The sequence below is a fragment of the Struthio camelus genome, chromosome 1, assembly GCF_040807025.1.
Source record: "Struthio camelus isolate bStrCam1 chromosome 1, bStrCam1.hap1, whole genome shotgun sequence".
Lineage (NCBI taxonomy): Eukaryota > Metazoa > Chordata > Aves > Struthioniformes > Struthionidae > Struthio > Struthio camelus.
Window position 1 is genome coordinate 100,419,843 of NC_090942.1, and position 25,807 is coordinate 100,445,649.

The window sequence follows — 25,807 nt, forward strand, 5'->3', positions numbered from 1 at the left end:
GATTAAATGTCCTGATCAACTTATAAGCTTCCTTTTAAATGCTTTTATAGAAGACAATATCTATTTACTATCATCAACACGCCAAAGGATAGGGTTACTCAATATTCTCAAATATACTGTCTTTTAAACACTACCCACATGACTTTCATATGCCTGAAGGATTAGAGTTCAGCATGTAATTTTCAAGCAATTTAGCAGAGGAATTTAACTCCCCTGTTCCTTCTGCCCTGGTCATGTGTAGATGGGATTTTCTTAAATTCCTTGAATGTAGCTCCATTATTAAAAAGCAAGAGACATTAACATAAACCTGGAGAGAAGGAAAATATTCTCTGTGAGTATTCAGAGCACAGCACTTCAGTAGAACTGGAGATGTAGCTCTCCTTAAAAGCCAAGTGGCATTGCTTCCAGCTGAGCTAGAACACACCGTAGATATGCCAGGAAGGTAAACATGTACCTGTGTAACTTATACTTACAGTGCACATTTTTGTTTGCAAGAGAGTCTCTCAAATGCTGCCAGAAAACAGAACAGGAAAAGGGTATTACTGTATTCAGATCAAACTCAAAAATATTCAAGCAAACACTGACCCAGATTGAAACAACATTCTTTGCATGTCTTCAGTGAGCAATGTGGATTTTAGTGTATCATCACTGAAAAGGACATTTTATTAAGACTGTTGCTCCAGTTTTAAGTGAGAGGCCACATGTTTTCTTTGCTTCTGTATGGCAGAGCAAACAATTGACACACAGAAGGCTTGAGAAGTTCAGGGAAAAAAAGGAATTCTGCCAGATTGTGCTAGTACAGTTGTTAGGTAGTGACATCATGCAGCACAAATATAGATGAATCTAACAGGGGGAACAGAAGATAAAAGGGAGAAAATGAGCTTTAGAAAAAGGGAAAAATATACCACCACAAATATCCTTTACCAAAGCCATCGAACGCTGGAGAGAGAGAGCAAGTCAATGCTTCTGGAAAGGATGCAGGAAGTCCGCATTTCCTGAAGAGTCCCTGAAGGGACACTTATCTATACACAGTACCAATTATTTCCAGCTCTGACCTCTAGTCATAATTCAAATTACACCCCTTCCTTGTAAGTTCTTTGACACTTAAAACATTGCCTCTCCTGTCTAATCACAGAGAATCTGTTCTCCTGTCTCTGAGAGTCTTGTGTGCCAACTATTATAACTTTCTTTTCTCTGTCTTTTACACGTGTAGTTTTACCTTATTCTTGGCCATCCACAATAGATGAATGGCCTTTTCTGTTGCTTTAATCATTCCTTGCATCTTTGCATCGACTGGAAATGGACTCCCGCATTTGTATGAAACAGAATTACATCTCCTTTTACCTCCCTGGGAACATCATCTTCTGGCTCAAGTTTTTAAACAAAGGCACCTACACTTCCCTTGTTACTGCAACCTGGGGAAGAACTGGTCTCAAAAAAAAGCCTCATTGCCTGTTTATTTTCTTCTCTTTAAAATTTTCCATTGCCAAAACACCTATTTTGACGGTGAGAATGGCTGTGGCACAAGGACTCCTGCTTCTTTCTCTTTCATGTGTGTATCTTTTGGTTTTCCTTCACACCTCAGTTCATGCTCAGATTACAAGCTCTCTGGGCCAGCAGCACCTCTTCAGTCCATATTTTTACAGCGTTCAGTCAGCAGTGGGGCTCTTGGGCACTGTGAGCAGTGTAAACTGGATATCAAGTAATAAATTAAGGAGATCAACAAGGTGTTAAAACTGAGCTTATCTGAGGTCTAACTTTCTGACAGCCAAATGTTATCAAGTTAAGTCTTGCAGTATGATCTGCCAATGAGCCTGTTCTACTGCTTCCTCTCCAAACCCAAGCCACAGAGGCTATGTCTATTTTAGCCTGAGACAGAAAGCACTGACCACAACAGAACCACAACTGCTCAAAATTCTAGAATACCAATCAGAAATACCCTGTTTAACTGCTACAGAGAGATCAATAGTCACATCTTCCCCTGAATTCCAATAAAACATAAATACATTCGAGGTCTCAGCTAAGCTAGGGGAAAAAAAAAAAAGTAACAGAGCTATAAAGTAGTAATGTGATTGACCCTAGCAGTGAAATTATTATTTGAAACTAAAGGGTGTGTAGGAGGAATCAATTTGTCTGACAGGAATAAAATGCTCTCCATTTTGTAAGGTTTCACAATTAAGAGTAAAACCTTAAGAGATAAAATAAATGGCAGAATTACGGAGAAATGAAAATCTAAGTACACTGACATTTTGTTTGTTGATTCATCCTGCAACATGAAGATAGCCACAAATCACAAATTTCAAGTTATAAAGCACTGCATGACTTCATTGTAGCTTAGAAATTAAGTGGCTGGAAAGATCTGTTAGGTCATCTCACCCACTCTCCTTCTCAGTTCAGGATTCTTCCCAGGGGTATTCTACACATTTTTGCTCAGAACAGAAAATAAGTAAAAGCTGTAAGCTGCCATTAAAATGAGCAAGAAACTAGGGGAAATAAACGTCAAGCCCCAAACAGTGATAAAATACGGATAAATGAAGAATCTATCAGATTAAGTTTTATAAACATGTCTACAACCCACTGGGGGTTACTAAAGTATCCGTAAACAAATGTAACTGCTGATTACATGCATTACAATTTCATGGTTCCATTCAGCGTTACTGTTTGGCTGTACATTTTACTATCATTTGTTTCAGTGTAACGATAATGGTAAAACCAGGCTTAAAGATCCATTCCACCAAAATCACTTGCACCTATAACTGTATCCCAGTAATCAGAGCAAAATCACAAATCATACCATCTCAAATTCACCAGTTTCCTGGTTTTGACACTATCAAATAACTTCTTGGTATAGATTTTGACCTTGATCTTAGTATAAATCTTCTGTCAATTTATTTCTTATTTAGACAGGAACTTTATTTTCTTTCAGAGGCTCTCCTCCTCCTCAGATCTTGTGGATACACCAAAGAGCTACATTCTCTGCCTACTCCAGCTCTTCGGGTCTGGGAAAATTCTCACTCAATCCCAGTTTTCTTCTTCACAAAAGTAATCCAAAATCCTCTCTCTTCCCTCCTCTCCCTGATAGCTTTTCTTGGTTACCTTCCTATTAACCTTGACAAAATCAATATGCCAGAATTCTCCTGGGCCTTCTGTTTGGAGACGGCTGACCTCATCACTCACCCCTAATTTGGATACCTATTCTACGCTGCTCTTGCAGAGAAATCAGAGAAATTCTCTTTCTTCCTTCATCACACCTCTGACATTAATTTTATCCCTCCACTAACATTATCCAAATTTCGTAATCTCCCAACTTGATTTTTTAATCAGAGCCCCCCATTTACATTCCTAACATCCACATTAGTCCCTTTAGGCCCTTTCCAAACATGGTATCTACTCAAAGGTTTGTTCTTCTCATTTGTAACATGCAATATTGGAAAACCTCACTGCTATAAGGACCCTGAACATTTTACTGCTTTTGCACTCTCTACCTATGTGAAGGGTAATCACTTTCACTACCAAGTCACCTGCATCTCTCACAAGTACTATAGTGTTCTCTTCCATACAAGCATCTCAAGCTACTGACACTAGCTAGACGTTTCCCAGAGGTATATCAGACACAGAAGAGTAAAGGATGGATTTGGGGTTAAGAATGGATTTGAAGGCCAAGAGTTCATTAAGTTACCTTTGAAAACTACTCTGATAGAGCCATTCAAATCCTTTGCTGAGATTCACTTCTGTGGTTTCCACAGAAAATTCTAGAGTGAGTCTAAAACTAGTGAGTTTAAAACCATGTGAGAACACACCTGCCTAGCTTTAAACACTGAAAGAATAAATGTGTTCTATGAAACACATTAATAATTGGATGAATAAACTTCAAAGCAGTTACAGTGACCTTGGCAACTACAGCAGTAGGAGTACACAGCAAGCGTTCAGATAAACAAAGGTAACAAAGCAACAAAATTCGAAGTTTCTCATTCATTGAGGAAGACTAGAGGAAGGAATTCTTTTCAACCACAGACTAGACTCTGGAAAATTGTACCTTTTGGATTTAATTCCTCAGCCACGTAAAATAAGTTGCTTTTTGTAAATGGAGATGTAGGTTACCATTTTCTAAAATTGAAATCCAAAGAGACAGCTTAAAAAATGTGACTGCTGACTTCTTCCTGGCTATTTAGAATGTTTCAAATTAAAAAAGAAAAAAAAGACACGATTTCAATAAAAAAATCAAGGTAGAAAATGGATCATAGAGAAGCTTCCAATTCATTTTATTTAGAAAGGGAAAGATGTTTTTTGTTGCACTAGTCTGCAAAAATCATATATTGATCTATTAATAAAAGTATTTCTAATTCTTTCTTTCAGATCATATCAAACAATGCATTAGAATTTCCTGCGCTACAGTTTTACCAATAGAAGTCAAGATCCAGTACAACTAACGTTTGTTTTATTTAGTCTGTCCTTCAGTAGCATTATCTGACGAGCTCAATTTAAGGGCTGCTTTTTGCAAACAAGTGAGGAGTCCAGGCTTGTGCTCTGCAACAGAGATGCATCCAGGGAACATGCTGTGTAGTTTCTCCCAGTGCTACTTCATTTGTGATGCACACCTAACCAGATCGGGAGGTTTAAAATGGCTCAAGGGGCAGTCAGGTTAGGAAGAGATTTTTTCATTTGCTCACAACACTCTAAATCTTGATGTAGGCTCTGTTTCTAGGGAAGTGATACTAGACTATTTGCAAACTAATTTGTCACAACAGGCCCATTCTAAAACATGTGGCCCAAAGGCATACCTGCCATATGTTTCTCAATGGATTAGAAGATAATGTTTAAAAAGCTTCAGGCATTTTGTTTAATGAAGAGATTAAATATAACAACAAAAAATTCTCTCTCATCTGTTCAACATACATGAGGTTACATGCTTCACAGTTACTTAAGCACAATTTACTAAACCTGAGGTAATAGCACGGTTGCCAAGCACAGATCAACTGTTCACTGCTTAGAAGACAGGTAACTAAAAATAGGCAGCATCTGTTTATTAGAAAAGAACACTATTAATACTAATAACAGTGGTTATTTACCTAGTCTGAAAGTACAGCACCTAACAACACACACAACTCAAGGAACTTCCAGGCTATGCTAGATGACAAAGATTACATATGTAATTAACTGGGTGACTCCAAACCGCCTTGATTCCTGGGTATTTTTGGTATATGGATGCTTTTATAGAAAAAAAAAAAATCCTATCAAAGTACACACATGTGGAGTAGTGGCAGAGAGTTAGTACTTTAAATTGTCAATATGACAATTCATATTTAAAGTCACATTTCATTAAGAAATTTAGATAAGCATGAAAAAGAACTGAAGCATAAAGGAAGGCACAGCAAGAGCTCTGGGGAATTGAAAAGGATTAGAAAGAAGCACTTTGGCAGAGGAGTCAGGGAAAAGCAGAGTCAAGTGTGAACAGAGGGACAGGCAAGGATGGAGTTAAGTTGTTCAGATAGATTCACAGACAAAAAAATTCTTAAAACCTTGTTCTGGAAAGAACATTTCAATGGTACAGTACTCCACAGTCTGACATCTCAAGTCTGTCTATCGTGTCATTTCCAAAAGGGAACCAGTAGGACCATAAACTGGAAGGGAAACAACTGAATCGCACACAGAAAGTACAAATAAGGTAGTAGAGAAATATACAGAGGAACATAGCAGTGAATAGGGAAGCTGTTCAGATGAGACGACAGGTGGCCATAACAGAACAGGAGCTTACAGAAGATGAGATCTGTAAGTCACAAGTACAGAAACGGAACTTGCAATCAAGACAGCAGGTAAAGTTATTCTAGGACAGATCCCAAGTGAAGAGAAGGGGGACCAAGAGGAGGTTTGAATTTTGAGGGTTGCTAAGCAAAGAGGAGAAACAGGAGAAGAGAAAAAAGAAACACCGAACAAAAAGAGATCACAGTTAAGTATTTTTTCAAAGTTTTTTTTTTAATTTGTCTGACATGCTTTTTAAAAGCCTCATCTGTTACAGAATCCAATATTTCATGCAAATTATCTGGCAGATAGTTAATCGATCATTTGTAGGTATTTTGAAGATCTGCACATTGACAAGGGTCACACAAAACACAGTCAGATTCCCTTCCTTTAATAATAAGAATGAGACAGTGACTTAGCATAGTCTAACATTATTTACATGGGAAAGAAACTTGTTAAGAAAAGACTGGTTAAAGTTATCAGACCATACTGCAATGAAACCTAAAAGCTGGAAGCTAGCAGTAGGTATGTTTAGATTAGCAAAAAAAGGAAGGGAAACTGTAAAAATTTGCACTGAAACAAATTACATAACAGAAGTGCCAACCTCCCATGTTGGTATTTTAAATTAAAAAAAAAGAAAGACTTCTTTAAAAGGAGATGCTCTTGCTCAGAATACATTGAGATTGCAGCAGGAATTGTTCTGCGATTTTCTATGGTCTAACTCATGCAACATATCTGACTAGATGACCATAACGGCTGCTCCTCATCTTCAGATTTGCACATCTCTTGCCCCCTCCCTCTTCCATCAGCTGTGCTCATAAGCACTACCTATGAGGAAGTGACCAAGCTACGCATCTTCTATTCAACTGTATCTAAATCATACGCTAAATTATTTAGCAATAACAAAACAAAAAACAACTGTCCACTTTTGTATTTTCACTTTTGCATTCTATTAAGATTTACTCACATATCTACAAGTCATGCCTTAGCACCTATTTTATGACCCATGCTTAAACACTAAGTTTTTCCAAAAAACGCTTTTGATAAACCTTGCAAAACTCACATTTCCAGTTAGTCTTTCTCCTTCTATAACAGAACTATGACAAAAGAAAACATTAGTTGCCTGTGACTATGCTACAGATATCACGGTCATAAAAGTTTTACAATGAAGGATAACAATAGTAACTTCAATTACTCAAAAGAAAACTAAAAATGTAAAAAATGTTCATAAATAACAAGTAAAAGATGGAATAAAGAAATATATTGTCCATGAAACCAGTATCAAGTTCTTAATTCAGACTTTAGGGTTGTCGCTAGCAGTAGTGTGTGTGTGTGTGTGTATACACATATAAATATACATATATACACAGATATATATATGACTGAATGAAAGAAATGCTTAGTCTTGTTTCTTTTAAAAACAACATATTATCTTCACCCTAGAATGAAACAGCCAATAAACTTTATGTAATCTAATCCAATCTATGATTGATTTTAAATGCCCTTTACAGAACTGGTCATGCATTTTTATTCATCTTTGGAGCAGATATCACTCACAGCATCACAACAAAGTTGCTAGTAATGAATTTAGCAATCCCTGTTAATTTAAAGACATGAAGATATGGCACTTAAAATTTCCACTCACTTATTTATAACCATTATTTGAATTTTGAAAATACCATTCCTTTCTAAGCTTGTCACCAGAAAGAAGAAATAATTTTCTAAATTTTTACTACTTACTTGTCTCCAAAGAATTTTCTCCAGAAATCTGCAGCATCTGCTTTTGTAATACGGAAGTTATCACCCTGAAACTGGCCATTTGGAAAAATAGCCTTGATTTCTGCTAGCATGTGGCTGAAGATGAGGGACAGCTTTGTTAGGTTTCTCCTGCAGATATAACAGAAAAAAAAAGATCAAACCCCTTAAACTTGAAAAGATATTACAACACCTTATATATCCTCCATACTTTTGTAATTATCAGTGTCTAACACAGAAAAAACACTGAGTTTTCATCTGAAAGCCCCTCAAACAAACGGGAAATCCATGTTTGCATGCATTTCCGAGGACGCATTTATCACAAGTCTCCATGAATATAAAATCATTTGTTCAGTAACAGAATCGATTTTGGGTTCTGGATTGAATATTCAGATACCTTCCTTATCTTCACATTTATTATAATGCTAATGTGTTTTTGAAAAACATCTCAAAATATATTTTCATATGTGACATCAAAGCTTTTTGGAAAAGTCTAGGTTTACAGAAATGTAAAGACAGCACAGGACTACACTTTCCTCCTCCTTCCTGTGACTGTTCCATTCTTTTGATGCTTTCCAGCTTTCCCTTAATGCAGCCACTTCCTATTTTCCTTTAACATGCCTTCTCTTTAGTTAAAGCTTGCTTTCAATTTTCAGTGGCATGTTAGAAACAAAATCAAGCTCCTTTGCTATCAGTTCACTTCCATAAGCCTTCTACACTTTATATTAGTTCATCACTAAAAATTTTTTCATTTGGGGGACAGAAATTGCATTTAATATAGTGAAAAAAACATGGCATCCTTAAATGCAGATAATCCTTTTCTATGGAAAAATATGCGGGAGATTGTGGGAAGAGGGGAAAGAAGCGGGGAGGAATCTCTACAAGGGTTTCCTTCTGGAGATTTCTTAGATTATTGTGGGGGTATTTTCCCATCTGGCACGTGCAATTGAGACCACCCAGGTAATTTATCAGATTCTGAGGAAGATTTTGTATTCTGCTTTATTTTAATAAATTAGAAGTGTCCTGTTTGAAACCCACTCATCTCTCATAATCCCTGGTACTACTTTGCAGTGTTTCAAACAATTTAATGAAAAACATAATAAAAATATGCTTAGCAATCATGTAATTTATAACTGCTTGTCGATAGTATTTTAAATAAATTCAATTTTGTTATAACTTATTAGCCACATTAAAATACTAAGATTCAACTTACAGAATTTTACAAGTGCAAACCAAATAGCTTTCAAATATGCATAATAGAATTTTTCAAATCAAAATCTCAAAAACAGGAGAACAGATTTCCCAGAGTCTTTCCAAAAGAACATTTAGTACTGAAATAGCAATTATTTCAGCTAAACTTGTGTACAACTTACAATAGAGATTCCTGCAAAAGTTTTTTTGTAGGTTTTCCTATAGGTTTTTGCTACCATGAAAGCTATGACAATTATCTTGGAAATATAAATAATTAAAAAAAGTCTGATGAATACACTCTCCCTCCTCACAGCACTCTGAATGGCTGTAGGGCTAATTCTTTTAGAGTCCTTTAACTCCTCCAGTATAATCAGATGTCAATAATTAAAATGCCCAACTGTTACTTATTTTCCAGATTTGTTCCTTGCTATCCTCCTTCCTATTTCCTTTGTACTTTAATTACATATATGTGGGGTTTTTTTTTTTAATTTTTTTTACCCCTCAGAACTCAAGCCTGATGCACAGAAACAGCACTGGCTATTTTAATGTGGCTTCATGAGCCTGCTTTAGACCCAAGATCAAGCAAGAACCTTTTTGTATTCAGACAAATGAGAACATAATTCGGTGCAAGTCTAAGCAGAACCGTCCTTTAGTTGAATACAATGTATATGTCAGCATTACTAATTTACAGTGTTGCAGGTTTGTTTATTTATTTATTTATTTATTTTAAGGCATAAAGTTACCTAGTAAACTGTTACAAAATTTGCTAGAGTCATGAGGTGGTATCCTTGAAGCACCCTGTAGTGTACACAAGGATGAAATCATATACGGGTGCCATCTAGGGCACCCTGCCCGGACTTCTGACAGAAGGCACTTCTTTGACTTGAGGTTTGTGTGTGTGTGTGCGCGCGTGTTTATGTGGGCTTGCATTGCCTATTATGTATAGCTGTACAGTACTTGCCCCGAACCAGCGACTGGGGGGAAATGGCCAGTAAAAGTGCAGTGTGGGTACAGTAACTGAATCACAGACCCCACTCCTTCCCTCTTTGAACTGCACCAGTCACTAAGGTAGATGCACTGGGTCAAGTTTGTTCTTTTGTTATTCAAGTTGATTAAAAAGGAAAAAAAGCTAAAAGGATATTAACTTGGGCCTATATTTATACGAATAAGTTGTTTTAATATCAGACCAAGACATTTATTTTTACAGCTCACTGCAAAGCTGACAGTTTTAATGTAACGATAAACTGAAACACATACAACAAACTAGGACCTTAACTGTGTTACAACCTACACCACAACATGCATATGCAAACAAAACATGGTGAAATTTTGATCATTTGTATACGGTAGCTGTATTTCCTCCTTAGTTCTGTTTCTTGCTGTACCAGAGGATTACCTCCTCAAGTTCCTTTTTGACAGCAAATAATAAGGACAAATAATGTTTTCTTAACTTTTTACTTACATATTTTTAAAATTGTAAAGCACATACTGCACCATTTTTGCTTAGACATGCTTATATGATACCAGATCGCAGTAACTTACTGGGATAGGGATACAGCACTCACTGATTTCAGCAACGCACACCTTGTCTAAAATGTTTTTCAAGAACTACAGAAGGGGTAGAGGTGATGCCATCAGGGTGTGCTACTCATTCTCCCTGCCTGCGCATTCCTCTCCTCTGACATTGTCTATCCTTCCTAGCACAGGCACTTAGGCTGTCCTGGAGAGCCTTTCCAGAGCATCTGAAGAAGCACATACTCTACAGTCACTTGGTAGACTGTGCAGCTTCACTCTCCAAGTTAGGATGACTTCCTATTCTCCTCTTCTCCCCCCATATAAAGATAAGGCAGCAGCAAAAATTTTCCATCTTATTTCCCATACACAACCTTAAGACAAAGTATTCGAGTCCTGTTTATTTGAAAAACAACAACTAGAACTAACAGCTCTGGCATCTCAGTGAGTAATCTTCATGGAAGCCAGGAAACACTCTTGGCCAAAGACCTGGTCGATCTGAGCCACCTACTTTGGTCTCATTCCCACCACAAGACTGTAAAGAAACCAACCTTGACAAACTCAGTCTGCATCTCTGACCCTAATACTGTCTTTTTTTCTCCTGGTCACAAGGAAGACTGTCACAGTGCTAGTGTGGCAGTATAATCGCTTCCTCATACTGGCAGCCTGGTGGCACATAACAGTGAAGCAGATGATGCTCTGGAGTAACCCTTTGACTCATTAGATTTTTGTAGGGGAAAGACACCCTAAGGGATGGTACTGGAACTACAACTCAAAAAGATGCAAACCAATTTGTAGAGAAACAATGGTTCTAACGCCTGAGCAGCCAGCCTCCACAGTTTAAAAATATATTATAATTTTACTGGCAACTTCGAGCAGGTTAACGGTGCGATTTTATTTTCCTAGCTGTGTTATGCCTGTTATAGGGCACAAACACCTCCTGATTTCAGCAGAGAGAATGGATTTCATCTTGATGAGAAAAATTTTATAAACTTTCAGAAACTAAAATCAAATAACACTGCCTCTTTTATAACAAATTGAACAGAGATGATCATCCTGCACAATAAAATAGCTAGCTATAAGCTATTTTACTATAAGCTACTACTAGCTATAGCTAGTAAGATTTAAGAATATTTTAATACTAAAAAATGGTATATCAACTGCTGCATTTTATGTACTGCTTAGTCTGAGTTTCTCCTGTATTATCTGCTATGTTCTCAACACCTATTATCTGATGTTTTTCCTTGGTTCATGCTTCGGTTTTGCTAACTTTCTTTTGACCTCTCAAGCTGATGTCATGTACTTCAAAGTATGCAGAATTCGATTTTGCAGAGTACCGGTTCTTCAGCCATACTTAGTTATTTGTTTGCAGACATGCTGGTACCTCACAGAGCTACTGCAGAACACTGAAATTGCATGTTTCCGACAGTCGGTTCAAAACCAGTTGCCAGCTTTGAACCAGCCCCAGGAGATCTAAGATACAAATATGAAAGACAACATTTTCAGTTGGTATAAACTTGCAAAGGTCTATTGAATCAGTAAAGGTCTTCTGGTTCATCAGAAGAAAAATGTGTTTTCTTATTTTCAAAATTACTCTTTCAGAGTAATTATTTATCTGAAAGTTTTCTAAAATACAGACAGTAAAGTCTGAAAACAAGAATAGTGAGTTTGTTCACTTTTCAGTAAATGACTATCTTCTGAACCAAACTTCCTTTCAAATTTGGGAAGGGAGGAAAAAAAAAAAGCACCCAGGCTAGAGATTTCAGCTAATATTTCATAATTGAAGGAGTTTTCAAATACCCAGTTTTAATGAATTTGAAAGTAAGGTTTAATAATAGAGATGTCACAATATCCCAACCATAACTAGAGCAGCACTAGTGGCACGTTCGAAGCACAGGCCTACCCTCCTGCTCTATAAAACAGCAAAATGAAGCACAACTGGCATGCAACACAGGTAAGTTTTGGCTATGCCAACATTTTAATCACTGTATGAAAGCTAATTTTACTTTTTTGGAGGCAATATGGTCCAGTAAACAGAATGGGACAGGGAATTAAGCAGAACAGGTTCCTTTCTGCCACTGGCTTCACTGATGAAGCGGGAAAAACGCTTGTGTCCTGCTTTCTCTACCTGCATAAGAGGAGGAGGAATTTAGTTAAACACTTGGAAGGCTCCAAACAAATAGGATTGACAGAATCAGCATACACATAAATATACAAAGGAAAGCATGCATCTGTGCTCTGCTCCTTCATAACTGCTGGATTTCATAGGCTATAACCAAGATAAAGTCATCTTGACAGTTTTTATTTAAATCTCATCCAACAATCTGAAAATGCATAAACCTGCTTAAATATTGCACATCACGTCTGCTTTCATGATTACATGTTGCTATCTCCCTTGAAATGCAATTATTTTTGTTTTGCAGTTACATATATAACTAGAAATAACCCACAGTGTACAGAGTAAGTTAGGCTGTATAACCTTGCAATTACGCTATTTCAAAAATTAGATTACTACTATGTCTTTGTTGCTTTTACTAAGTGTTTAATCTTTCTGCAGCCTCATAAATATTATTATTAGATATAAGATATTGTTAAAAACAACCTACTATAACGAACAATGTATCACCTTTCCAAGTTCATAATATATCTCTTTCCCTTGGCACAGAAAAAAGTTTTTACTAGATCTAGAACCAGACCCATTTGGCAGCTAAGAATATTTTTCAAGTCAGATCTAACAAAAAAGTAGACTAGTCTGTTACTAAAATAAAAGGTATTTCCTCTACAATTCTTATTTAGAATACATGCACAAAGACAGCTCTGTTAGCTGACAAAATTCAATCATAACTGCTTATGAACGAAGATAAAAGCAAGTTTAAAAAGCCTTCAAAAGGTGAACTGTTGATTTTAACTTTTAAAAATCCCCCCCGCAAATATTAAAGCTTCAAAATCCAAAGCATATGCATAGAGCTTATTTCACATAATGAGTTATATTTAAAACAGATTTCTGATCCATAGGCTCAAACTGCAGTAAGACACAAGGATCCTACAAAATTATGTTACTCATTAAAAGTAAGGGACAAAAGATATCCTTGTGGTTCAGGGACAAAGAGGGAAGGTAAGACCTATGTTCCTGCAACTGCCACTCTGCTCCCTGACAGTTTAGCATTTATGTTTTGTGCCTCAAGCTTCCATTCCGTAAAAAAGCACTTTGTAAATTATTTCCTATTTTTCTTATTTTGCCACCATGATGAAAACCACAGCAGCCCATAAAGGCTCCTTACAGATTACACCACTTCTGCCATTCACTAACGATAAGTGATACAGCCAGGAACGTACTAAGTTCATGATAAATCACCTCCAAAAATTTCTGAAGAGACCTATGAATTTCAGAAGGCACAGAACATGACTAAAAATGATATATGCTACCAGCGGTTCCCTCTTGATAATCCAGTACAACCCTGGCTCATTTACTCCCCTTCCCCTCCTAGAACTTCCCTGTCACAGACAGTAAAAATAGAGAAGGAAAGGAGAAACAAAACAAAACAAAATAAAAAAACCCCAAACTGCTACAGTTTTAGAAAACTGAGTACGTAGAACATACTCATATCGTCTTAATAAATGACCTCTCCTTAATGCTTTAAGGAAGCGAAGGAAACCGAAGGTTCCTGTCAATCTGCCTGGAGAGACAAATCCTGTCTAACATCACATCTGGCAATCAGTTCATCTCTGAATCTGTGCAGTCATTATTTTTAAAAGCTACGTAAGAACAGGGTATTGTACTGGGATCAAAGTATATCCTCAGCACTGAAGAATAAACGTGGGCTCTATTTCTTACTTGTGCCACTGACTCACAGAAGTACCACAAATGACTTAACCTCACCATACTTTAGTTTCTTCATCTATAAGGCCCAGAGAAAAATGACTGCCTTAAACATGGTGAGATTCAGCCAGCGGTTAAATTCATCACATGCTATACATGAAGAACAAGCACAAACTTGTAAGATACTAGTTGTAGCCAACTATTTTTGTCTTGAGTCCCAGGGGAGCTGAACTTATCGTAGTAGCAAAGAACTACCCCCTTGGAATGTCTCTTTTAGCAGCCCCTTTCCGACAAATACTAGGAGCACTGTGCAAGTCTGCTGCAGCTGTGTCTTCATGGTAGATGTGGATACCAAATGGAAGGGACAAACAGCAGGCTTTAGGTAAGATTTGAGCAAGATGCTGGGAAAATAAAGAAAGTTGACCACAACGTCACCTTAAACTTCCCCCTACCTTTCCCTTTGTTCAAAAATCATTTTACATGGACGAACCTACTTCCAGCAGCAGTGAGGTTCTCTCCCTTCTTACATTGTTAAGGGCCAGAAGAGTGTCAAAATGGAAGAAGAGAGGTAGCTCTTGAATGAAAATCAGCTACCATTTCTTCTACAGTAGGTAATTCCTGACCTATTTATGTAAAATAAATAATGAATTTAATATACAATCATTTAGCAAAGAAAATGGAATATAAAGACAAAATGAAGGAAGAAGTACAGTTTCTCCAGTTCTGAGACACTTTACAAACTGACAAGCCTATCTGCTCACTACTCTCTCTAATCTTTCATTTACGAATTGTGCCTGCCAACATCTCTTGAATAAAGCTCTATCCAAGCACTGCATTTGGGTTTTGCTTAAGAAATATACGACACAACTGCAATCACACTCTACACAACTGCAATCATGAACAGATCTCCTAGGCCGGGCTTTACAGCCCACCTTTAAAAATGTTACTACTGTCCAGTGGACAGTTATCTAGAGCAGATGAATGTGTCAAAAGTATGCGCGAGCCTATTTAATCCATCTTCTCACTAATACTCAGGTATACTAGGTAGCAAATACACCCATGAAATGCATTCTTGCTAACACAGAGAACGTTAGCAAGAATTAAAGTAATGAAGGAAATACAGTCTGCATGAAGTTGAACAGCTATTGTCAAAAATGAAAAATGGAGTGTTGAAAAGCTAAAGATCTAACCATTGTCCCCATAAATAGTTATTATCGCTATCCACTTATACAAAATGACAACACAGTTAGCAAAAAACTAGTGAATGCTACTCATGGAAATAAATTTTAATAAAACTGATCTTAAGGGGAAACTGTACAGCGCAAATAGTGGTTGCAATATTTGAAAGTTTTCACCACTCAGGCTTTACTCAGTTCAAATCCAGAACCTGGTCTGTCTGGTGCCCCCTGTGATATCAGTTGGCAGCCTCAGTCCTTGAGAGTGGTGAGGCAACAGCATCAACAAAATTTCCATTACTCCTAATATCCTTATCAACAGAATAAAAATCAAGAAAGAGTGACGATTCATGGGAACTATACTATATACATTCATCCCCAGAAATCTCTCAGGTCAGCTAAGAAGTAGAAATAAGGAAAGGCAACAAATAATACAGTAATTTCATTATAAATGGCAAAGAGAATCTAATATTCTGAAATGTTATGATGCATAGTACACATAGTAATGCACGGTACGATTTCATGCATAGTATCAAGATACAGAGGTTTCTATCTTTTCCACTTGTAATAACTAAAATGAGCAATTAAAGAGATGTCTGTAATCCTTTACCTCCACCTATATAGTTATATTTTCCACATATTGTGCAAAGTGCAACCCAAAGACTTGCCTTATGATAGCTGAAATTGCATTACTTCCAATATTTCAGTTGCACAGCAGTTTATAAAGGATGCATGTAAAAAGGAAGTGAAGATTTAGTATCAGATGAAATTAAATACAAATTCATTAATTTACATAGACTAAACAATTCATTTTAATATTTACTAGTATAAATACTTCGTGAAGGATAGTCAACCCCATTACATTATTGACATTAACACAAACTAAGAGCTAACAGATTTATTAATTTTTACTATAGAAACTTTTAATTGAGCTGACTATTAAATCATCCTCACAAAACAAAACTAAATCTGACATGCATATAGATAAGAAATCAAGACGGATACTGTTTTTTTTTCAATTTCATTTGCTACTTTTTAAACTGTCAGTTGCTGTTACATTTTTCCACTTATCAGTATCAACATGCTATTCAACATCATTATGTTTTCTCCATCCTCCTAGGTAGATATCTTTGTCTACCAAGATCCATTGGCATTCATTTAACACTGACTTAAGTGTAAAGTCAAAACCTGCATATATAAATGAAACTGAAGTTGTAACTGAAACACCCAGGAACTAGGCCAAGTCCTTTTTTTGTAAAGCTGAATTAAATAATTGCATATGTTAATATGTAAAACAAAAGTGTGAGTGAATTAATACAAAACAGGATAGAAGTGATCAGTATGCTTTTAACCTCTTCCACAAATTCAAGTAAGGAATATTGAAAAAACAGCTTTGCCAAAATAAAGTATACTGCAGGCTCTTGAAGGCAGAGACGTGGCCAGTATGATTCTATAATTATTGACTAGCATAGCAAACATCTTGAATTTCATTGCAATGTGAGGCCGCTATTATAATCCATGCTACTGGTGTACTAGAAGTACAACTGGTAGCATCAGCAGGTGCCGAGCTTTCCCCATACAATCATCACATCATTCCTGTGAGGATTACCGGGAGTGGAGATTATCCACACCATGGATAGCAATTTAAGCAAAGCTGCATTCAGAAAGAGACACCTGTGTATGTAGAACACTTGAGGGACTCTGGAAGAGATACAAGCTTGAGTTTGGCAAAAATCCTGCTGCAGCTAATAGCAGCAGCCCAAGGGCCAGGGATGGCATAAGAAACTTCTGACACGGCAATACGGTTTATCAGCCTGACAGTAATCAAGCAGGAGCAAAGAAAAGTGGATCAGTTCTGTGTAGTGCTTGATTTACTCAGTTCTCATGCAGCATCAGAAGATTTGGTGTTTCTAAAGATAATACCACCAAAGCAGGTGTGCCTGCCTCCTGACTGCCCAGGTATCTCTTAGTATCCAGGTTTTCCTGCTATTTGAAGAGCAAAGAATGAACTTTATGCTCCCCCTTTTTCAGTCTCCTGTGTGCTATTTCCCTATATAGAAATAGTCTAGAACATGTGTTACAGGCTTTCTCTTCCCAAATTTTCCATTCAGATACCATTACTCTGCTTTAAAAAAAAAAAAGAAAGTGTCTCTCAGAAGTGAAATAAATTAAAAAGATATTTCATACAAACAAGCACCTTCAGTGATAGGCAATACAGAATTACTTCATTTTAAATTCAAAACCTATTCAGCTGTGTACCAGCGTCGTTTCTTGTGCAGACAAGCCTTAACTTCCTGATTGTTAAACAATCAGTCTAAAATTTTTCACATTTACTGCTTTCATAATTTTCAGTGACTGAGGAAAAAATTCAGTCAACACAATCTGGCCATTTCTGAAAGCAAGACTGGCAATTTTCGTGACACTAAAAAGTTCTGGCAAACTTATATGCGTAGAAATATTTATTTATTTATTATCATATATCATTCTCAAATATCCGAATCCATTTTTGATATTTAAGATGAAATGGATTTTGGGTCAAATGTGCTTCTCAGTATAGTTGTGAGGTTACACAAATTTGGCTGGATGATGAGAACTGACAGAGGTCTTATCCAAGAGGTTCCAAGACAAAATCTGAAGTTCTCAGTTCCTATGGATGACTAAACTCTATATGAATAGAAACACTTGCATACAACAGCTGAGTATGTTCTAGCCTGCAGCTGTGAGGTGAAACTGTAATTCTTAGGCAGTAGGCTTTCACCATTGAAGAGGATAAGATAAGAAAATGTTTTTCCATTTCTCTCAGTGAATCTGACAATGAACTCAGAAAGAAACACATAACCTGTTGATTCAATGGCAAAGAAGACAGAAGCCAGAGAAGGGAGAGGGAAAGGAATAGATTGCAACACAGAACTCAGGAAGACTTCAATTAAAACGTATGATAATGCAGAGCAGCATAGAAAAGCCCATGAGAAAATTAAATCTCTTTTCAGAGAAGAATCTAAACAGTATGCAAAAAATAAGGCATAAATACATGAAACATTAAAGGTATGTATTTTGCAGATGCTTGCTAAGTGAACATCTACCCTGAGCATTCAAATCAGGCAGAGGTCCCATGGAATAGGGAAATTTCATAATATATTCAGAGACCATCATAATACACAAATGTAAAGGGGACAAACCATGGATGTAGAGACAAGCTTAGTTCTGGTAATTCTTTTGATTTCTTGATGTCTTAATTTTATAATACTTCATTTTCAATTAAATTGCTATGAGTGGTAAGAACTGTAGTAATATTTTTATCGGTCAGACTTTCTGATACAGATGAGGGATCCGAACGAAAGTTTTAACATAACCTGGTGTTCACTTTCATACCTTAGCAGTGCATAGAAGTATCTATAATTGCAGTATTTTGTTGATTTAAAAAAAAAAAAAAAGCCATAACCTGTAGAGGTACTTATTACCTCCTACGTTACCACTTATGATTTCCACTGAGCGCAAGTCAACGTGACTTAAAGCTGTTCCAGCATTCCTAAGAGCCTGGCTCAAAGGTTATGTTCCTGGCTGAGCTGCTTCTGGGACTTAGCCAAGAGATGAAGCCGAGTTGCATATTTTGCCCTAGAGTTAAACTTGTCAAGTTCTTGGATTCTAATTTTTAAGCCTCTTAAACATCATTACTTCTAAATATTTGTTCTTTGGCAGAGCTAGAAGCCTCTCACCAAGAGCGGAGTCCACTGTTTTACAATGACTAAATGTCCTCACACAATATGTATTCTTACTAAAAGTACCTGGTATCATTCAATGACCAGATCAACCCCTAACTCTGCTTCTTCTGAGAGGTTTTCTACAGATCACATGTCAAAATAAAAATTTGTACCTGAAGTGCTGAAGTAAGATATCATGTAACAACCTTCATTAAAGCATTCTAAGAACTGTCTACTAGAGAATATGTGAAGAAATCAAGCGCTATGTTTGCAATACCAGTCCCGAAATGCACAATTCTAAATACTAGCACACAAGAGAATATTTAAGAAATCATATGGAAATTTTCTTCACTACTACTAACAATGGAAAATGAGGCAACAATAAACTGGTTTATAAAAATAAAATTGTTCTATTTTTATTTTTTATTACTACTATTATGACAGGCTTATTTTGTCATTTTGGCACTATCTGAAATTCTCTTTTAAGATACAGGTTTTCTCTCCTAAACGGAGACAGGAATTGACAATCTATGACACAAACACAGAATGTCAGGCAAAACAGAATTTCAACTTTTTTTTTTTTTTTTTATGATGTGCAAACATAAGTGCTTTAAACGCGTATTCACAAATCTTAAGAGTGTTAATTCCATGACTGGAATGCTGTCATGGATGGCTACGTGCTTTTTAGGAAAGACAGGCCAGGAAGGCGAGGTGGTGGAGTTGCCCTTTATGTGAGGGAGCAGCTAGAATGCATGGAGCTCTGCCTCGGGGTGGGCGAAGAGCAAGTTGAGAGCCTATGGGTAAGGATTAAAGGGCAGGCTAACATGGGTGACACTGTTGTGGGGGTTTACTACAGGCCACCTGATCAGGAAGAAATCATCGATGAGGCCTTCTACCGACAGCTGGAAGTAGCCTCACGATCACAGGCCCTGGTTCTCATGGGAGACTTCAACCACCCTGACATCTGTTGGCAAGACAGCACAGCTAGGCACAAACAGTCAAAGAGGTTCCTGCAAAGCATTGATGATAATTTCTTGACTCAGGTGGTGGAGACGCCAACGAGGAGAGGTGCAATGCTAGACCTTGTACTAACAAACAAAGAAGGTCTAGTTGGAGACGTGAAGGTTGGGGGCAGCCTTGGCCGCAGTGACCGTGAGATGGTGGAGTTCAGGATCCTACGAGGAGGGAGCAGGGCAATGAGTAGGATCGCGACCCTGGACTTCAGGAGAGCTAACTTTGGCCTCTTCAGGGACCTACTTAGAGGAATCTCATGGGGTAGGGCCCTAGAAGGAAGAGGGGTCCAAGAAAGCTAGTTAATATTCAAGCATCACCTCCTCCAGGCTCAAGATCAGTGCATCCCTCTGAGGAAGAAGTCCAGCAAAGCGGGCAGGAGACCTGCATGGATGAGCAAGGAACTCCTGGCAAAACTCCAACAGAAGAAGGAAGTACACAGAACGTGGAAAAGGGGACAGGCCACTTGGGAGGAATACAGGGACGTTGTCAGAGTGTGCAGGGATGCGACAAGGAAGGCTAAGGCCCAGTTGGAATTAAATCTGGCAAGGGATGTCAAGGACAACAAGAAGGCCTTCTTCAAACACATCAATAGCAAAAGGAAGACTAGGGAAAAGGTGGGCCCCCTGCTGAATGGGGCGGGTGCCCTGGAAACGAAGGATGCAGAGAAGGCAGAGTTGCTGAATGCCGCCTTTGCTTCAGTCTTCACTGCTAAGGCCAGTCCTCAGGAATTCCAGACCTTGGAGACAAGAGAGGAAGGCTGGAGAAAGGAAGACTCTCCCTTGGTGGAGGAGGATCAGGTTAGAGATCTTTTGTCCAAACTTGGCATCCACAAATCCATGGGCCCCGATGGGATGCATTCGCGAGTGCTGAGGGAGCTGGCGGATGTTATCGCTAGGCCACTCTCCATCATCTTGGAAAGGTCCTGGAGATCAGGAGAGGTGCCTGAGGCCTGGAAGAAAGCCAACGTCACGCCAGTCTTCAAAAAGGGCAAGAAGGAGGAGCCAGGACACTCCAGGCCTGTCAGCCTCACCTCCATCCTGGGAAAGGTGATGGAACAGCTCCTCCTGGAGGTCCTCACTAAGCATGTGGAGGACAAGACGTTGATCAGGAGGAGTCAGCCTGGATTCACCAAAGGGAAATCATGCTTGACCAATCCGATAGCCTTCTTGGATGGAGTGACTGGCTGGGTAGAGGAGGGGAGAGCAGTGGATGTTGTCTCCCTGGACTTCAGCAAGGCTTTGGACACTGTCTCCCATCACATCCTCCTAGGTAAGATCAGGAAGTGTGGGTTAGACGAGTGGACAGTGAGGTGGATTGAGAACTGGCTGGATGGTCGAGCTCAGAGGGTTGTGGTGAATGGCGCAGAGTCTGGTTGGAGGCCTGGAGCTAGCGGTGTCCCCCAGGGGTCAGTCCTGGGTCCAGTCTTGTTCAATGTAGTCATCAATGACCTGGAGGAAGGGACAGAGTGCACCCTCAGCAAGTTTCCTGATGATACTAAGCTGGGGGGAGTGGCTGACGCACCAGAAGGCTGTGCCGCCATTCAGAGGGACCTGGACAGGCTGGAGAGGTGGGCAGAGAGGAACCTCCTGAAGTTCAACAAAGGCAAGGGCAAGGTCCTGCACCTAGGGAGGAAGAACCCCCTGCACCAGTCCAGCCTGGGGGCTGACCTGCTGGAAAGTAGCTCTGCCGAGAAGGACCTGGGTGTCCTGGTGGACAACAAGTTAAGCATGAGCCAGCAGTGGGCCCTTGTGGCCAAGAAGGCCAAGGGTCTCCTGGGGTGCATTAGGCAGAGTGTGGCCAGCAGGTGGAGGGAGGTGATCCTGCCCCTCTCCTCAGCCCTGCTGAGGCCTCACCTGGAGTACTGTGTCCAGTTCCGGGCTCCCCAGGACAAGAGAGACGTGGCGCTACTGGAGAGAGTCCAGCGGAGGGCTACGAAGATGATGAGGGGACTGGAGCATCTCTCCTATGAAGAAAGGCTGAGAGAGCTGGGCCTGTTTAGCCTGGAGAGGAGAAGACTGAGAGGCGATCTCATCAATGCGTACAAGTATCTGAAGGGAGGGTGTCGAGAGGATGGGGCCAGTCTCTTCTCGGTGGTGCCCAGTGACAGGACAAGAGGCAATGGGCAGAAACTGAACCACAGGAAGTTCCATCTGAACCTGAGAAAAAACTTCTTGACTGTGAGGGTGACAGAGCATTGGAACAGGTTGCCCAGAGAGGTGGTGGAGTCTCCTTCCCTGGAGATATTCAAAACCCACCTGGACACGATCCTGGGAAAAATGCTCTAGAGGACCCTGCTTGAGCAGGGGGGTTGGACTAGATGATCTCTAGAGGTCCCTTCCAACCTTGGCCTTTCTGTGATTCTGTAATTAACTACCTCCAAACAATAAACTTTATTTCAGAGCTGGCATAGGACCACCGATAATTATAGGCTTTCAAAAATCATTGTATTACTCCATTTGTACTTTGATGTCACTGACAGAAAAGACTGGCTAGCAAACTACACATGCAAGCTGCTGCAACAGAAGGATTCATGGTGGGTTGTTTTTTTCATGGTCTGAAATTCATGATATTTACCAGAATGAAAGTCCAAGTGAGAGTAAAAATACTGCTGAATAATGCATTGAAATATAATAATCAGTCTTTAAATCACATCTCAAGTAACTCCTAGAGCTAAAAGTTATTGAATTCCTATCAAATATATAACAAAAAATTCCCGTTTGCTCAGATGCACTTTAACGAAATCCAATTGAAACCATTCACCAAAAATGATTTAAACATTACTTAGGGTTGAGATGCATCTTGTGTGACACATGCAGTTACAAAATCTCTTTGTGGCATATCTGAGCAGCAACACACAAATACATAGATATGGCATGGAAATGCACAAAATACAATATATATATAGTACTGAAACTGTATGTAAGTCTTAGAATAATCACTGCATTTATTTACTAAAAGAATGTGAAGCGACTTTCATTCAAAGAAGAATAAGTTACCATCTCTGACCAAAGCATTAAATAATACATACCTGTCCTATTCACTTTCATATATACCCTAGACCAATCACTTTCCTGTCTTTTTGCATATTAGGAGTATCCTTAAACCATTTAAAGCCAGATACATTGCTGCCAGGTTATGTTAAGAACATTATCAGTATAGAAAAGCACGGGAAGGAAAATCAAATATTTGGCTCCAGAAATTATTACTCGAAATCAACATGCATAAATATCTGAAGGGAGGGTGTAAAGAGGATGAGGTCAGGCTCTTTTCAGTGGTGCCCAGCAATACAACAAAAGGCAATGGGTACAAACTGAAATACAGGAAATTCTGTCTCAAGATAAGGAAAAACTTTACTGTGAGGGTAACAGAGCACTGGAACAGGTTGTCCAGAGAGGTTGTGAAGTCTCTATCCTTGGAGATACTCAAAAGCCATCTGGACAGGGTCCTGGGCAATGTGCTCTAGGCAACCCTGTTTGAGCACAGGGGTTGGACTACATGATCCTTAAAGGTCCCTTCCAATCTCAACCGTTCTGTGATTCTGTATGATTCTGTGAAACAGTTTCATGATGCTCTACCCATCTACAGCCAGTGAGGATCAGGTCAGTAGATACAAGACAGGACAATTAGGAACAATCTGGCACTGACAGGAAATAGAAAATACATCTTTGGGAAAAGTCTAATAGATTTTCTCTTTCTAATAAGGTATGTGATTTCAGAATGACTAAAGAAAATGTACATATTTAACAGAACTGACTGAAATATTTTCAATGGTAATTTGCTTTGACTAAAACCAATGCAGGGATAGAGCTAGCTAGACAGCAGTCTTTTTCAAGACAACTAAGGCACAACTTTTAACTTCAGGAAGTACCAATGTCAAATTTCAGAACAGAAGCTGTCTACAAAGCAAAGTAAGGCATTTTACTTCCATGAGAAGCAAGGGAAAGGGATGGAAAGAACAAGATTGAAAAGTTCTTTGTGAAAAACTGTGGGGTAGTTTTTTTTTGTTTAAAGTAAAAATACCAGTGAAGAAACCTGACTCGCTAACTATCTTTTTTCCCCTTTCCAACCTTAATAAGCTCATCCTATTTTAGTGAATACATTTCTAAACAGGAGTCATCCTCCTCTGCTTTTAAACAGTGCAAATATTTTCATAATATACGTGGACACCTCAATAAAGGCTAGCATCAAAGGCTTTTAAGCAAACTACATAGCCATGGCATAAGAGGGAAGGTCCCATCATGAATAAATAATTGGGTTAAAAAAACTGAAAGCAGAGGATAGGCATTAAGGGTCAGTGCTTGAAGTGGAGGGACCAGCTGAGCTCTACAGGGTCTGCTCTGTTCAACATACTCATGGAAAAGCAGTGAGCAGTGAGGTGAAAGTCTGCTGATTACATAAAGTTACTCAAACGCTATAGAGCTGATGGCTAACTGCAAATAACTGCAGAGTGAACGGACAACAAAAACACGAGACAAAGTTCAATATAGGTAAAGTGAGGTACTCAGGAAAAAATAATCTTGACTTCACATATAAAATGGCAGGCTTTGAGCTGACCACTCAATAGCAAGACTTTGGCATTATGATAGATAATTCTGTGAAAATATCAGCTTGGTGCTCAGTAGCAATACAAAAGCAAATCAAACATCATAATTTATTAGAAAAGGGAGAGAAGAAAACGGAAAGTGTAATTATTCTAGCATACAAAACCATAGCCACCTCATCTCAAATCAAAAGGCACAAGAATTATCTAAGGTAAAAATGGGCTCCAAACTTCAGAGGAACTGAGTATGCTGGGACTCTTCGTCTTGGAGAAATAACCACAGAGGAAGTACAAAAGAGGTCTACAAATCGTGGTGGCATAAGAATAGGGACTGACAGTAACTAGAACATTAAATGAAGCTGATTGGAAGCAATCTCAAAAAAAAAAAAAAAAGCAGCAGAACTTATTGCCTAAGGATAGTGTGGATGTTAGAAGTTTAAACAGGCTCAAGAGGAGAACTAGAGAAGAACCAGGAAGAGTAGCTCCACAGCAGGTTACTAAAACAACAAAGCACAACAAGCTCAGGAAATCCTATGAGGTAAAAATGGCCAGAGGCTGGGAGAATACTAGGGGAATGTAGTGCATCATGAATGTTTGCTCCATTTGTTCTTCCTCCAGGCATCTGCTTATGGTCACTGTGGAAAACAAGAATGAGCATATCAATTCAGATTAAGGGTCAGTCTAGTACAGTGTCCAATGCCCTTAAGTCCACTTTGCTCCTCATACAAAACTGCTATATCTGACAAATTATAGATTACTTTATGATCTTTTGGCTGATGAAAACACCCTAAAACTTGTCAGCCATTCTTTTTCACACTCAAAATTTAGAAGGTGCCCAAAAGGCAGATTATATCATAAGAACAGCAGTATGCTCCATTAGGAAGGTAGCCTCTCACACCTCAGTGTTTTAGAAGTGCAGGTGACGGCGTAACACAGCATTAAACTGAGTTCCAGAGAGATACCAGTGTCCTGTATGAGCAGAGAGCTATGCTGTACTTCAAAAAGATAGATGCAACAAGTACCTAGAAGGCTACTTGCTGACATCAGAGAAATGGGAAGTGTCAAAAGAGCTGATGGCCAAGTTTCATCACAGGTGTCTTTAAAAATCATCAGCTTAAACAGTGAGACCCAAGGAAGATACAGTTCCTAAAACTAGATCGAGAGGGTCACAGAGGGCAAGAGTCCAGACAATTGTATGAGAAAATGTTGTTATATCACAGCTGGAGTGAAGACAGCTGAATTCTGAGTGGCAATTTGAAAACCTGTAAGTTTTACCCATGGCTAAATCTTATCACATGTAAGCTATTAAAACAATATGCACTAATATGATCACAGCTGGGAAGGCCATGAAATAGAATAG

General features: G+C 38.6%; 1 protein-coding gene across 6 annotated transcripts in view; it reads right to left on the minus strand.

Moving 5' to 3' along the window:
- The window catches only part of CBLB (Cbl proto-oncogene B), a 144,613-nt gene that overhangs the window by 60,995 nt on the left and 57,811 nt on the right, over window positions 1-25,807 (minus strand). For all 6 annotated transcript variants that reach the window (XM_068907604.1, XM_068907643.1, XM_068907622.1 and 3 more), the window contains exon 4: window positions 7,480-7,626. In XM_068907604.1, the coding sequence (XP_068763705.1) occupies window positions 7,480-7,626 (147 nt within the window). The remainder of the gene's footprint in view (window positions 1-7,479; window positions 7,627-25,807) is intronic.